The sequence below is a fragment of the Hakea prostrata genome, chromosome 1 (genome assembly GCF_041222555.1).
Source record: "Hakea prostrata isolate BN-2017 chromosome 1, UWA_Hpros_2, whole genome shotgun sequence".
Taxonomy (NCBI): domain Eukaryota; kingdom Viridiplantae; phylum Streptophyta; class Magnoliopsida; order Proteales; family Proteaceae; genus Hakea; species Hakea prostrata.
The window spans coordinates 64,836,314-64,853,161 of record NC_142600.1 but is presented as its reverse complement, the minus strand read 5'-3'; the positions used below and the strand labels follow the sequence as shown (position 1 = coordinate 64,853,161).

The following is a 16,848-nucleotide window of genomic DNA, read 5'->3' as shown; positions in this document are numbered from 1 at the left end:
AAATGTCAACTAAGCCTAGTGGTAGCATTTGGGGAGCTCCATTAAGTGCTTTTAGAATTCATGAGCGAGTTGAAATAAGCTGAAGAAGTGGCCAGGAGGATCTTTGTCTTGGAGCCTAATCAATCAAGTGCTTTTCAAATTGCTTTCAAATATATATGCAGATGCTGGAATATAGGAGAAAAGTAGAGGAGATGATGACCAAAGAAAGACTTCAAAACACTTTTGGGTTTAGCTCCATTAAAGTTGAAGAGAAGGTTCATGTGTTTAGTGCCAACATAGACTGAGCTTGTAGAAGCAGAGAAATTGAGAAAATTTGAAGTTCCCTAAAAAAAACAAATGAAGACAATGACTGGGTTATAGAGTTTGACATCAAATTTTAAAATCATTTAGGATCCAAATTTTAAGTACCCTTGGCTCAATTGTCTTTGAATTCAAAAAGGCTTTCAAACAGGATCCATTTTCTACTACTATTTATAAGTCATAGAAAGGATGGTAAAAATGGCATACTTCAAGTCAGTAGCCAATCCCTATAAGAGGCTAGCAAGGACAATTGCCATCAGAGTTGTGCATCCTAACACTAAATCTCCTTGGGTCTTTCTACAGATTATATTGGCCGGGGGGGGGGGGGAATGCGGAATGAATTTTCAGCCCTCCCCTAGAGGACGCAAGGAACAGGAAGTTGACTCCCATCTCCTGTTGAATTGATAACCCTTCCAGATAATTCTTAGGCTACCTTGAGGATTCACAAGTTTAATGGTGAAGGGATTTAAACTATTATCATCTTGACAGGGATATCATTAGCAAGACTTATTACACTAATGCAAGAAAACAAATTTCATATATTCTCACTGAATATCCCATTCACAGATCATAGACTAGCAAAATCAACTCAGAATGTTGATTCCAAGCCGCACTTGGAGGTATCCTACAAATATTAGCTCAATTACAACACAAATGGTTTGCCCAACTGATGCTGTTATTCTTTGTTCTACATTTAACTCATAAATTATTGCTTAGGGGAGTTCCAGTACTAGTTTAAAAAGTTCAACATTTTCAGCTCACAAACAGGACATCCTGAATTTTAAAAGGAAATCCAATTAATTTATATTCAACTATTAATCATGGTTCCCACTTCATGCTGAACCAGTCAATAAATTCAAACCAGACAATTTCTGGTTTGCTTAAGCAGTTTCCATTATGAACCAACTTGGGTAATTTTTCTTTGAATCTCCATTTAAGTTTACATAATACATCTAGTGAATGTTCCACAGAGGTGAACAAAGTCCTAGTTCTCAAGATTCTCCTCTGTGTTCTTAACAATGACCTTTGCAAATGCCATTGGAAGATGACTTCCATACCTTATATCCAAAAGCCCTTGTATTTAGATGCTTTCTACTTCAAAAGTTCACTACATTAAAACACAGAATGAATGACCATATTTCAAAGTTGTTGGTCTTCACAAGGCAGTTTAAGTGTTTTGATTGTAAACTTAGATTCTGAAATAGTTTTAGCTAATTAATCCATGTTATAAAGGTTAAATTTGAACGACTCCACTGCTTGTCACGGTAAGTTGCGTTAAAACCTGATGATGGTTGGTGATATTGAAGAGAAAAATTCTCAAAATCAATACAAACAAGTAACGACCAAGATAGTCCAATAAAAAGATATATTTATAGCTATGGAATCAATAACATAAACCAGGATTCAATGCTTGGCTAGTATTGGTTCTTCAAGTTTCTACTAAAGAAGAGAACCCAAATATCAAATAGAGGAAGTTCATTTCCCACAGGAAAAGTAAGAACCTGAAAAGGCTACTCCACTACCAACCCCAGTTTTGGTTACTCAAACCATAACAATAATAATAACAACGATAATAATAATAGACCTAATTAATATTTGTTCCTCTTTGTACTTACATTCTCACATGTATTATTGGCATACGAGCCGAATTTGATCCGGGCAGTCCCACCTTGGGCTTCAACACGCTTGATCTCCTCAACAAGATCAGGTGTGAGTCGAACAAGCATGGCGAAAGCAAGTGAGTGCTCCCTAACAAGGCTGAAAGTCTCCTCTGGAGCTGATGGGGCGGCCGCAGAAGCTGCACTGATGGATTGACGATTACGGCCAGCGGCGCCACCCATAGAGAGGCGGCGAGGAGGGGCGCCACCAACAGGGCGGGGGTGGGGAGGTGCCGGAGGGAAAGAAGAATGGATGCGCTTTGCACCTCTTCCACCTCCTCCTCTACCATGCTTTCCTGAACCTCCGAACATTTCTCTTCTAAAAGAAACAACCCCTTTTCTGTATTGGTCTGAAGAAGGAGAACAGAAGAAGGAGGGAGGGAGGGAGGGAGGGAGGGAGAATTTGCAGAGCAGAAGCAACAGGAGAAGACGAGAAGAAGAGTATAGGATCTTGGTTTGTTTTGTTTTGTTTTGTTTTTGTTTTGTTTCTACATTTTACACTCTGGCAGAGTATCATTAGAATCTCCCACACTAGCACTCATCGGCCGTTGGATGAGAATTTAAATCCTTACCGCTGCTGCCGCCTCACGCCGTCACGCGTAATCCATAATTCCGTATTTTAAATATTCGTAACCCTTTAGTCCTTAGTTCCTTAGCGCGTCCTTTCCGAGAGGAACGCAGTCGCAGGGAGGGAGTTGGTTGGACCAATTGGACCACTTGGAGAAGGGTTCAGCCGGCAAGGTCCGGCCGGAGCATCTGGATTCTCACTGTTTGTCCTCGGGCCTCGGCTCCCTAATTTCACCCTGAAGGCCTGAACTTTGAAGTACAGTGGAGTTGGTGTCGATCTAAATCTAATTGCGTGTTCGACAATTTCTGCTTTGCCATTCTGGAACTGGAAGTACCCAAATGCAACGGCCTGACCATGGACCCCAGTAATGGAGGATGAACAGTCAAGTCATGGCTTCGCTTGCACTATAAAACAATATTTATGACATTCTCAGTAGGACAGCCCCTGTCGGCTGTCCAAGAAGGGAAGTCCATGGATATTTCATGGAATATGTAATCTTAAATTTCTTTCCATTTCAAACTTCACTTGGCCCGATTTGATATTATGGTTTGTTTCGTTTGCAAGAGACTTGGAAATTGCTTGGAGACAATGTATGTGATAATGTGAATAATGAGCAACAAGGGAAGAGAAGGTGGGGATGGAGATATTATATATGCTTCTGGCAAGGATTGATCCTACAATCTCTCCACCTCTTCACCAAGAGGTGAGGTTCTTAACTATTCTACTAATCCTCCATTGACAAAGAGGCCTTCTCTATTTGGGAATCAACATCAACCATTGGTTATTTGTGGACATTGAATGTATTAATGTCATTGGTGGCAAGGAAACCACTATTGTGCTAGCCATTTTTTTTTTTTTTTCTTTTTTTTTTTTTTGCCATAAACTAAAAAATATATATTAGCTCAAAGATCCAAGTTCAAGAGACCTAAACAACAATAGAGAAGGATCAACTAGGAATAAAGGTGGAACACCCCACCAAGACCTAGACAAGGAAAAACGACAAGTACCTTTTGCTGAAAAATCAGCATACATGTTACCTTCCCTAAAAATAACTAAACTAAACCCTAGTAAAATTTGAAGAAAATCTCAAAATATCAACAACTAGACTCATACTCATCCAATCTAAGGATGAAGAATAACCTCCTAGAGCAAGAACAAGACAAATAATCCAAGTGTATTAGCATGTTGGAAGCTCCTAATGACAATCCAAGTAATAACCCGTCTCTTATGGCTTCAAGCTTTATCATAGCTATTTGCCATATCTATGCTTGCTTTGTGCCGCAATAAATCCACTATTAGAATCCCACATAATGCATCGCTCTGCATGCCTAGACTTGTTGTCCCATGATCTATCCACCAAAATGTGAAAATGAGCTACCTCCTCACTTGGATGGTCACGAGATGTCGACCTATACTTTCCCGATTGGTGTTGTGAGTCCATAATGTAATTTTGGATATCTACACAAAGATAGGAGAAAGTAATCATAGTGTGCTTGACTGAAGCCTCTACTCCTCGAACTAGTGATGCATTTCTGGTGTTCCAAATGCACCATACTAAAGCACTTCACATTTGATTTACCAAGATCATGTTATCACAACCTTTGAATTTGGTTTGGATGAACTCCATCCAACCATGAAAGTGTGATCCCTGAAAATTTGTTGTATCAACACGTAAAGGGGAAAATTTCCAACATTCACATGCATGAAAAGTGAGAACAAAAGAATAAAGCATGACAAACATTCTCATATCTGTGGCCACATATAAAACTAGCAAAAGCTATAGTAGCCCTTTTAGAAAAGAGGGAGCTATCAATTGCTATGGCCTCATGTGAGTTTTTCCACACAAAAAAGTGCTTAATTTTAGGAATGGTGGGGATTTCCCAAATCTAACTCCAATAAATAGAGGAAGAAGCTAAATTTCCATGGGCATCTGGCTTTGCCAGGCATTGATGATAAGTAGATTTAACAATAAATTTATCATTTTTTGTTTTACTCCAAATCCAAGAGTCTGGAGTGCCAGGTGAAAAATGGAAATAGTGAGTATAGCATCAACATCAATGGGAGAGAATAAGGATTGGAACACGGAAAGATTCCATTGGGAATCCTCCTAATAGATGAGATCCTGCACCCAAGGACTATATGTCACACCCCACCCCACCGGTATTGAACTTACCCAAATACCGGTGGTTGTGATCCATCGCCCATATCTAGGTTCACGGTCAATCCATAACCACACAATACATAATCCAAAGAGCAAATGAATAAATAAGGTATCAAATTATCAATGTAATTGCAATCATCCCAAAATGATATTCAGAGTTAAAGTTAAGAATAAATGTTAAACAACGGAAGTCTTAATGTTATCAAGAATTATTTAATAAGATAAGTAGCGCCAAGCCTGACAAACTAGTAAAGAGTATACATAAAAGCAATCAAGGCAACTACATCTCCATATAGTTTCTCTAGGGCCTCAAAATGGCTGGATTCCATAAGAGCAATCCGAGCAGGGCAACAACTCTCCGTGTGCCTTAGTGTCCTCTCTCGGTGATCCCTCTTAGGACTCCGCTAGCAACGAACTATCCAAGTTAATGGTGTCCTCATAACCTTCAATTGAATCTAAAAAGATATATATTTTCGAGGAATGAGTTCCACATAACTCAGTGAGGTCAACATAATCACATATCATGCTTTCGACATACGTATCATATATAATACATAGAAATGTAAATGAAATGGGCTAATGTATGATTATGCAAGTATGTTCTTATACTATAACAAGTGCTAGTCTATATGGTGGACACCCATTATGTCATAACACCAGCCTACTCTGGGAAGGTCTTGTCACTCTAATCCCTGACGGAATGGTTACCTCTGTCGGTATCTTGCAGTAAAGGGATTTAGTCGCATCACACTATGGTTGGGGATTTGGTCACCACTCTCTCACCCACCATTGGCAACAAGTAGTGGCATGTGCCAGGGATAAGCCTAACCCAATGCAAAGTCACTTTCGCTTCATATTACATGTGGTTTGGATTCCTTCCCTCATACCAAATGCCCTGTTGGTTCACGTATCGTTCTCACCTAGAAATGTTATACCTCATAGACTAGTCCTCTTTTGGATTGTCATTTTGTAACCCTATAATTGTCCACATATGCTTTCGTGGACGATCTTGTGTCTCCTCACAAAATGGTTATCTTTGTTGGACACCTATGAGCCCTAAGACTCCACATATGCAACTATTAAGGCAACCTACATGGGGTGAATAGGTTGCAACTAGTGGATTTGCCTAATTTTTCGGTTTAATTGCAAATACAAGATAAATTTTAAATTTCAATAAAGTAATTTAATCAATCCACAAGACAAGTGTTTTATAGTGGTTCGACTTTGCAAGTCTACATCCACTCCTCTCTTGGGCCTCAAGAGAGTATTCCACTAGTAATTCTCTTTTAATACAATGGGTAGAGATCAAACCCTTTACAATCCATGTTCAATATAGCAAGAACACCCTTTACAATTTTTGTTCTAAATAGGGCAAGAGCACCCTCTACCAATTCTAATCAACTTAGACTATAATTGAACAACAATAGAATTTGAGAATTGGAAGATATTACCTAACAAGGGGTATGACACTTTCTCCTTGTATGAGTGTGATGCAATGATGAATGAATGCTCAATGGAAGAGATGCGCCACTAATGAAGTGCCAATAACCTTCAATCATTCCAAGCTTTACTCCAATGAACTTGGTTGAGAACTTTGGAATGTCCTTCAAAGTTGAGTGAAGTTGGAAGGCAAGTGATCAATGATTGTTTGCCAATTTGAGAGCTTTTAGAGTTGTGAGATAGTAAATGCTCAACAGGCAAGGTAGATACTCCCAAATGTGGGTGGTTGGGCTTATAAAGATGGCATTCAATTGTTTGGCCCAACCTCCCAACAAATAGAAATTTCTGTGAAATTTCATTCCTAGACGGATGTCTGTCTGGATCAGACGAAGATCTGTCTAAAAAATAGCTGCTTAAAAAAATAGCCGTTGGGCTTAGTCAAGACCAGACGAACAACCATCTAGCTCAGACAGACGGCCGTCTAAAGCACAGAGTGCACGATCAATGCGAAATAGGGACTTGATTGGGTTTTTGGTATTTCTAGCCAACCCTAAGCCTCATACACTCTCCTAATATGTCTTAGGAGAGTGACATGATATGCATATAATTTAATGCGAGTACGTATAAGTGCATGTGGAGGTGTCCTAAGTCCTTAATTTATCTAAGTTTTGATTTGACTTGATTTTCGCATCTTCTTGTGCTTTGATCTTGATGCTCATCTTGACCTTGGTTCCTTGTCCAAGTTTACTTGATCTTGACTTGGGCTTAGCATCCAGTGAGTTTGTTCCAATGAGTTGGATTTGGTCCACTTGCTTTAGTAATGAGCTAGACAATCACAACTTAATGTAAACATTAGTAATTCGTGTTTGTTATCATCAAAACTAATGGAGGTTGATGTGGCAATGTTGACGTGGCATTTTCCAACAACAACCTTTCGAATGCATGATAATAGTGACCATGCGTCTCCTCATGGAATGGTTACCTCTGTTGAACGCCCATAGGACCTAGCCACTATTATCACAAGTTAGTTGGCTTTAATACTCATGCAGAATGGATAGTAGCATGTAGAAAGAGCAAACTAGCCAATGCATCTAGACACCTACTAACAATGTACATAGTTATTAAGGGAATGCAAAGACACTAAGGGCAATGGGCGAACCCATGATTCCGGATTGATATACATGTAATGCATTTCCACCCAATTTGCAAGACATCACATTGGCAATCATAATTTGAATGAGGTAAATGATGAATAACATAAACAAATAAAGTCACATTATCATCTATGCGTGCAAAGTATCACCATATCAATCATAAGAGTAAATACCAAAATGATGATTGAATGAAATAGGACATGAGTCAAATACACTAATACATGATGGTGTATTCCTTAGTAGTCAACTTAAAAAATGATCTCCAAGAATCCAAGAAATCCACAAATTAAAGTGCTAACAAGCTACATGAACACTAGAAAACATGTAGATTAAATTTGGTTTAAGTTGGAGACATGACTAAGCATCAATTAGACCAAAAACACACACCCAAGCAAGGGCCAGTTGGTCCAGACCTATAGGACTGGCTGACCCCCTAGGGCTAGGAACCAAGTTGGTCAAAACTTGTTCATTTCAAAACTCCAGGATTTAGGGACTTTTGGGGCTTCAATGGAACAATGTTTAAGCCCCAAAATACCCCCAAAACACCCAACAAAGTCTTAACACAAAAACCCCCCAATTTGGTTAGCAAAGTGTTGCCCGCGTGCATCTCTTAGATGATGAATCGGTCTCGAATGGAAGAAATAACACCATCCATCACTCATTGGGGTTGGGAAACATGATAGGAAACATAAACAAACATTCAATTACTTCAACTACCAACATCCATCGTCATTAATGCCAACCGCCATCTTGAATAACTCAAAGGAATGGTTGCAAATAGAGTTTTAGAGGTTTCCTTACCTCAACACACAATTATCCTTGCGATTCGTGCTTCGACATTGCCAATCTTGCAAAGACTCCACTAAATCCCAAGTTTTTTTTCCTCTCCCAAGCTCTCAGCCTCCAAAGAACATAAACAATTCGTATATGAGGCTAAAGAACAATAAAATAAGGTTTTAAGACTTGAAAACCCAAAGCTGCCCTTTTTTGGGTGGGGGTAGGCAATCAATTTGATCAGCCACCCTTGGGAGACCTCCCCTAGAACTTCTTCATCCAAATATGGTTTCTGGCGGATTTTAGAGCGTGGACTTCTATAAACATGCTTGATTCAATGGTATAATTTACCTAGGTATTGGGGTCTTCTTGCATCGATTTCTCTGTTTGCCAACTTTCTCTCTCCTTCCAAAATCACCTAAGGTGGTTGGATCATCTCCTACCTCATCCAAGTCCATAGGTTCAATTTTCAAACTCCCAATCTCAACTCGAATGGTCCAAAGCTACCTTCTACTTGCACTCCGGGTTCATGGACCTACAACGATGGGTTATCAGATTAGGATTTTACGGGATTTTACGGGATTTTACATCCTCCCCCCATAAGAAATTTCGTCCTCAAAATTTGATATACCTAAGAATCCAAAGTGCTAGGAATACTTTGCTCACATTTCATCTTCTTTCTCCCACGATGCCTCTTCAAAAGCATGGTTCTTCTATCGAATCTTCACTAATGGTATGGGTTGGTTCTGAAGTTGCTCGTCCTTTTGGTCCAAAATTTCAGCAGGTTTTTCTTTATAAGAAAGGTCAACACTCAAGCCTTTGGGCTCTAGCGGTAGGAGATATTTCAAGTTCTCTATGGATTGCCGAAGCATAGAGACGTGGAACACATTATGCACACCAGGTAAAGATGTAGGAAGTGCTAACCGATATGCAATTGGTCCCACCTTCTCTAAAATCTCAAACGGCCCGATATATCTTAGACTAAGCTTCCCCTTGATGTTGAACCTCATCACACCCTTCATTGGCAATACCTTTAAGAAAGCTCACTCACGTACTTGAAATTCAAGATTTGTCATTCTCTTGTCTGCAAAAGATTTTTGTTTGGACTAAGTTGTCTTGATTCTTTCCTTGATCAAATCAACCATAGCCCAATGGCTTCAATCCATTTAGGGCCCAAAACTTTGTGCTTTTCAGCTTCATTCCATACAAAGGAGTCCTACATGCCTATCCATACAATACCTTGAAGGGTGCCATGCCAATAGTGGACTAATAAATGTTGTTGTAGGCAAACTCTACCAAAGCTAGGTGCTCATCCCAGTTTCCACCCATATCGACCACTCATGCATGAAATGTATCTTCCAAAATCTAAATTGTCTTCGCAGATTGTATGTCAGTCTGTGGATGATGAGCAGTGCTCAAACTCTTCCAGAATCTTGAAGTGAATCTCGGATCTTGATCCGATATGATGCTAATTGGCACACCATGTACTCTCACTACATTTTCCACATAAAACATTGTCAAAATGTTTATGGTGAAGGTAACTTCATCAGTATGAAGTGCACCAACTTCGTCAATCTATCCCCAACTACCCACACGGTGTCATTCCCTTGTTAGTCTGAGGTAAACCTGTGACAACATCCATTGTGATATCTTTCCACTTTGAACTAGACACTGGGAGTGGTTGTAAAGACCTGTGAATGGGTGTCTAATAGCTTTCATCTGCTAACAAATCTCACACTTAGCTACAAAATCTTCAACATCATTCTTTAGTCCAATACACCAATAATGTTCTTTCAAATCCTTGTACATCTTGGTGCTACCGAGATGTACGGTAAATATGGAATGATGCGCCTCACCCAAAATTTCCTTCCCAAGCTCTTCATTAGCTGGCACATGCAATTTTACCCTATACATCAAAGCATTATTAGTAAACAAAGAAAAACCTGGTAACTCTAGCGAATCTAAAGAAATCTTCTCCATCTTCTCCTTTAATACTGAATCCGAAGACTACAAGGTGACGATTCTATCTCTCAATGTCGGTCTCGTTGAGAAGGCTGCAAGGATCATATTTGAACATTCCAACACAATTTCCAACTCCATGATAGAGTTCAATAGAGGCTTATTGAGGGCTGTAAGATCAATCACTTCACTATTTCTCTTCCTACTTAGTGCATCTGCAACCATAGTTGCTTTACCTGGGTGATATTGAATATCATAGTCATAATCCTTTGCTAGCTCCAACCATCAACGTTGTCTCATGTTCAACCCCTTCTGGTGAAGAAGTACTTCAAACTCTTATGGTTGGTGAAAATAGCTATCATTTCTCCATGAAGATAATGTCGCCATATCTTTAAAGCAAAGAATATGGCTGCCAACTCAAGGTCATGAGTAGGGTTATTATGCTCATACTCCTTAAGTTGTCATGATGCATACGCAACTACCTTTCCATGTTGCATTAACACATAATTGAGACCAATCTATGTACACCGTCAAACCTCCGAAGTTATCAGGCGCTATAAAAACTAGTGTATTGGTCAATCTCTTCTTCAAAATCTTGGAAACTCTTCTCACATGAATCACTCCACACATACTTCACTCCCTTTCTTGTCAACTTTGTCATAGAGCTGACAATCTAGAGAAGTTCTGAATGAACCTCCCGTAGTAACTTGCCAATCCCAAAAAGCTTCTAATCTCAGTGATTGTCTTGGGTTGGTTCCAATCTGCCACTACCCTAACCTTATCTGAATCAACCCTGATTCCCTCAGCAGATACCACATGGCCCAAAATACTACATGTGACAACCAAAATTCACACTTGGAGAACTTTGCAAATAACCTCTTCTCTCTCAACCTTTGCAATGCAAACTTGAGATGTTCATCATGCTCTTTCTCATCCTTTGAATAAATCAAAATGTCACCAATGAAGATTATCACAAATTTGTCTAACACATCCTGAAATATCCGGTTCATTAAATCCATGAACGCAACAAGTGCATTTTTAAGATGTCTAGGTAATGCCATTCAGTCTTACAAAATTCCAATCATTTCAACTAAACAAGCATAATGTTGGTCATCCACATATTATGTATTAATCCAATGAAACACATCCCATTGATCCAAACATGTGTATTCAAAGCATCCAAAACATAAAAATTTCAAAATTTACTCCATTCTGGGGCCAACCGGTCACGATCGATCGATTGATCGACTGCCACCCTAGTGTGACTTATCTCTGAAATTGCAAAAAGAGACCAGTGGGATTGATCAGTCACTTTGTTGACAACCCCGCCTGCCTGGCTGCGACTCAGTCTGAGTCATACCGATCCCTAGCAAGGACCTGTCAACCATGGTCATCCTACCTTGGTCAACCAAGTCGGTCAGGCGGCAAGTCACCTTTATTAGGCGACCACTTCTCCATTTTGGCTCATTTTTCACTTGTTTCTCTGCCTCTAACTTTGAAGGGGAATTCCACTTCAATCCTTGGTTGATTTTTGGCTTCCACAATGCATCAACACTTGATTTAGCGGTCCTTTATTTGTGAAATCACCGGTAAGCTTCTTATCTATCTCAATTCTTCATGATTTTGACATAGATTCATGTTAGATTTGCTTTCTTTTTTTTTATCTTTTATCTAAGATACTTAGATATTAGAGTAGATTTGCATTTTCTACAATATCTTCATCAACTTCCCATCCATTTCAACTCATATTTGCACTCTTTTTTTTTTTTTGGAAGACACTTTATATATAGGGAAATTGGGGATGAGGATATTACATATGCCACCGGAAAGGGTTGAACCCACAATCTCTCCACTGATTCGATCCACTACGATGAGTGCATCCTGATCTTCTCTAAGCTCTGCAACAGAGAGTGTGATCGTGTTCACCGAGGTAGGTACATGCTCCCTTCTCCCCAATTGATTTCTCGCATTGTGAGTCGCAATATTGTGCCCAAGGGAGGGTACCAGGAAGAGATCTCACTCATGCAGGCCTTCATCCCCTTTGCCTTGTATGTGGGGTATTATCCCATAGACCTCTCTTACACATACAATAGGCAATGATCTATCGGGTCGAGAGCCCTTGGGTAGTGAACTTGGCATTCAAAACGCCTCTTGACTCAAATCTTCCGATTCTTCTGGGTAGACTTTGGTAAACCTGAGGAGGTCATCTGCGGCAAGGGAGACAACATTAGGAGGCGACTTATCTCCCAGATGAGTCTTCAGGATGCGGCTCACTCACTTGAGTTACCAGAGGAGGGAGGCCAAGGTCAAGCACAGGAGGAGGTTCAGCCTGAGCACCACATAGAGGGGGGGGTGAGTCTTCTCAAGTTGGAGAGGCTCCAGAGGCACTAGTTGCACCTGTGGCAGATTCTTCATAATGGAAGGCTCTTCTTACTTCTTTAGGGACAATTCAAGACAAGTAGCACCACATCCAGTGCCATGCAATGGACATTGAGGCTCAGCAATGGGACATGTATCTACGATTGCTAGATGAGCAGGGCCGAGTGATCCTCTGGGAGGACTTTCTTCTTTATTACATGCCTCTACCACCACCACCTCATGACTTTTGATGCCATTGTCTCATTTGATGCTAGTCATAGTCAGCGTTGTCTGATTTCGGCTAGTATTTGATTATGGACATGTTTTGTGTATTTATTATGCGTGATTAATCACACTCTTACACTTTTTATTTTGGGTTGTAAGACTTATGACTTATGCACTTATTTATGTCGTTTCATATACATTATCGTGTTTTATGCTTTGCTTGATTATTATCGTTGTAGAATCTCAAGTTTCATATCGTTATTGTATATTATTCAGGTTAGTTTCATTATGCTCCAGTTAGTATATTGTTGGTTCAAGTCTGAAGCTTCTACCTATTATTCACTTCTGATTTAGTTGAGTCATTTATGGATCGGTGACCCAAAATGCTCTGCTATATAGTATGAGAGTTAGGATTGTAAGTAAACCTAGGCTCTAATACCAACTTCTGTCACACCCCACTCAGCTAGTATCGGACTTACCCGAATACCCATGGTTGTGATTAATCACAAAGATCTAGGTTCATGGCCAATCCATAACCACACAATACATAATAGCATACCAAAGAGCAAAGGAATAAATATGGTATCAAATTATCAATGTTATTACATTCACCCAAAAATGATATTCAAAGTTAAAGCTAAGAATAAATGTTAAACGGTGGACGTCTCAATGTTATCAAGAATTGTTTAATAAGGTAAGTAGCGCCCCAGCGTGACAAACCAGTAAAGAGTATACATAAAAGCAATCAAGACAACTACATCTTCATATAGTTTCTCTGGGGCCTCAGAATGGCTGGACTCCATAAGAGCAGTCCAAGTAGGGGCACAACTCTTCGTGTGCCTCGGCCTCCTCTCCCACCGGTCCCTCGTAGGACTCCACCAATGGGGAACTCTCCAAGTAAATGGTGTCCTCATAACCTACAACTGAATCTAAAAAGAAATATATTTTCGAGGAATGAGTTCCACAGAACTCAATGAGGTCAACATTATCACATATCACGCATCCGACACACGTATCATATATAATACATATAAATGTAAATGAAATGGGGTAATGTGTGATTATGCAAGTATGTTCCTATACTATAACAAGTGCTAGTCTCTAAGGCAGACACGCATTAAATCATAACACTAGCCTCCTCTGAGAAGGTCTTGTTACTCTGATCCCTCACGGAATGGTTACCTCTGTTGGGATCTTGCAGTAAAGGGGTTCAGTCAAGTCACACCATGGTTGGGGATTCGGTCACCTCTCTCTCACCCACCATTAGCAATGAGTATTGGCACATGCCAGGGATAAACCTAACCAAATGCAAAGTCACTTATGTTACATACTAAATGTGGTTCGAATACCTTCCCTCATACCTAGTGCCTTGTTGGTTTGTGTATCGTTCTCACCTAGGATGTTATACCTCACAGACTAGTCCTTAAATGGATTAACATCCCGTAACCCTATAGTTGTCCACTTATACTTTGGAGGATGATCTCATGTCTCCTCATAGAATGGTTATCTTTTTTGAACGCCCATGAGCCCTAACACCCCACACATGCAACCTTTCCAATGCATGATAGTAGTGAGCCTCTCCTCACGAAATGGTTACCTTTGTTGGATGCCCACAAGACCTAGCAACTACTGTCATGGGTCATTTAACTTCAATACCCATGCCAAATGGGCAGTAGCATGCACAAAGGGTAAACTAGCCAATGCATCTAGACACCAACTAACAATGTACATAGTTATCTAAGGGATGTAAAGACACCAGGGGCAATGGGCAAACCCACAACCCCATATTGATATAAATGTAATGCATTTCCACTCAATTCCCAAGTTGTCACATTAACAATCATAATTTGAAAGAGATGAATGATGCATAACATAAACAAATAAAGTCATATTACCATATATGCGTGCAAAGTCTCACCGTATCAATCATAAGAGTAAATACTAAAATGATGATAAATGAAATAGGACATGAGTCAAATACACTAATACATGATGGTGTATTCCTCACCTGTCGGCATAAGAAGTGATCTCCAAGAATCCAAGAAATCTACAAATCAAAGTGCTAAAAACCTACACAAACCCTAGAAAACATGTGGATTAAAATATGTTTGAGTTGGAGACAGGACTAAGTATCAATCGGACAAAAAACACACACCCGAGCAGGGGCAGGTTAGTCTAGACCTACAGGACTGGACTATTGCTCCTTGGGATAAAAACCAAGTTGGTCACAACATGCTCATTTCAAAACTCCAGGTTTTGAGGACTTTGGGACTTAAATGGAACAATGTTTATGCCCTAAAATCACTCCCAAAACACCCAACAAAATCTCAATATAAAAACTTCCAATTTGGTTAATCGAGTGTTGCCCACGGACATCTTAAAGATGATGAATCTGTCTCAAATGGAAGAAATAATACAATCCATCACTCATTAGGTTTGTGAAACATGATAGGAAACACAAACAAGCATTCAATTACTTCAACTACCAACATCCCACCATCATCAATGCCAACCACTGTCTTAAATAACTCAAAGGAATGGTTGCAAATGGGTTTTAGAGGTTTCCTTACCTTAACAAGCGATTATCCTTGTGATTCGAGCTTCTGCACCGCCAATCGTGCAAAGACTCCACTTTCCAAGCTTTTCTCCTCTTCTGATTTCTAAGCCTCAAAAGAACATAATCAATTCGTATATGAGGCTAAAGAACAATAAAATAGGGTTTTAAGACTTGAAAACCCAAAATTGCCCTTTTTGTGTGGGGTTTGGTAGTTAGTTTGATTAACCACCCCCAAGAGACGACCCCTAGAACTTCTTCATCTGAATCCGGTTTTTGGCGGGCTTCGGAATGTAGTTTCCTCTAAACATACTTGACTCAATGGTATAATCTACCTTGGCATTAGGGTATTTTTGCATTTATTTATGTGCATGCAAAGTTGCCTTTTTAACCCATCCGAGTTGGCTTTCTCTCTCCTTCCAAAATCACCTAAGGTGGCCGGGTCATCTCCCACCTCGTCCAAGTCCATAGGTTCAATTTCCGAACTCCCGACCTCAACTCAAATGGTCCAAAGTTACCTTCTACTTGCCTCCGAGTTCGTGGACCTAAAACAATAAGTTATCAGATTTGATTTTAAAGGTTTTTACACTGTGACCTGGGGGAGGGGGCTACTTATATGCTTGAAAGGCAAGAATGGGAGCTAGGGATCCTTGTAAATATTAATGTTAGCTATGTTTCCCACCAGTCTTACAATACCTTACCTAAGATATCCCTCCTTGTCAGAACATTGCTTTATCCCCAATAGCAATTTGCATGAACTCTACACTCTAAAAAGGGAGTATCCAAGTATTTTCCATGTGTCACTTGTGCCCACAAAGAGTAGGGTTTAGTAGTCTCCAACTTTGCTTGGCAAGTAGTGCCTTGTTTAAACAATGCACATCCTTAAAACCGAACCAACCCTCCCTCTTGCTTTTACACAATGTCTCCCACTTAACCCAATGAATTCCCTTCCCTTGGTCATTATTTTCCTAGAATTGGCAGATTTTGGGTCATTTATTGACAGAGCTCACTTGGGATAAAAACAAGACATGGCATTTACAAGGAGGGCAAAAGCTATCGCCGTAAATTTAAAATTTCCTTACCCGCATGAGATAAAAGATTCCCCTTCTAGTCCAACAACATTGAGTCCAATCTCTCCAAAATAAAAGAAAAAGTCTGCATTTTGGATTTCCCTATTGAAGAAGAAAGTCCTAAATAAGCTCTTTGATATCAAAGGTAGAAACATTGTCATTGCTAAGGGCTTGTGGGGTTTTGGAACTGAATAGGATACTACACTTATCAAGGTTGATGTGGAGACCTAGACCAATTCATAGTCTTGCAACAATGTATTAATTTGGGATGCATTTGGTATTGAAGCTGAAGGAAATGGCCATACTATCATCCATAAAGAACAAATGATTGATTTTAGGAGCATTGCGGTTTAGTTTGATACTAGGAAGCCAGGGGATCCCTAAGTTAAGTGTGAGCCTTTGAGAGAGAGTCTCTTGGCAAAGAATAAAGATATAGGGACTCAATGGGCAACTCTGTCTAGTTCCTCTTTGTGGCACAATTTTCCTAATAGAGCTCCATTGATTTTATTTTGTATTCAACTATGGTGATACATTGCATCATCCATTGAACCCATTTAGCATCAAACCTTGAGTGTCTCAAGGTGTTCCCAATATATGACCACTCTAGTTTGTCATAGGCCTTGTACA

At 39.8% G+C, this 16,848-nt stretch overlaps 1 protein-coding gene across 2 annotated transcripts in view; it reads right to left on the bottom strand.

Annotated features, from left to right (window-relative positions):
- The window catches only part of LOC149029418 (dentin sialophosphoprotein-like protein), a 53,903-nt gene extending 51,538 nt beyond the window's left edge, over nt 1–2,365 (bottom strand). Inside the window, exon 1 of one of the 2 annotated variants that reach the window (XM_089141858.1) lies at nt 1,917–2,365. In XM_089141858.1, coding sequence (XP_088997984.1) covers nt 1,917–2,270 — 354 coding nt within the window. In that variant the 5' untranslated portion in view covers nt 2,271–2,365. The remainder of the gene's footprint in view (nt 1–1,916) is intronic. The other variant, XM_089141859.1, reaches the window with a different exon arrangement.
- Nucleotides 2,366–16,848: the final 14,483 nt, after the last annotated feature.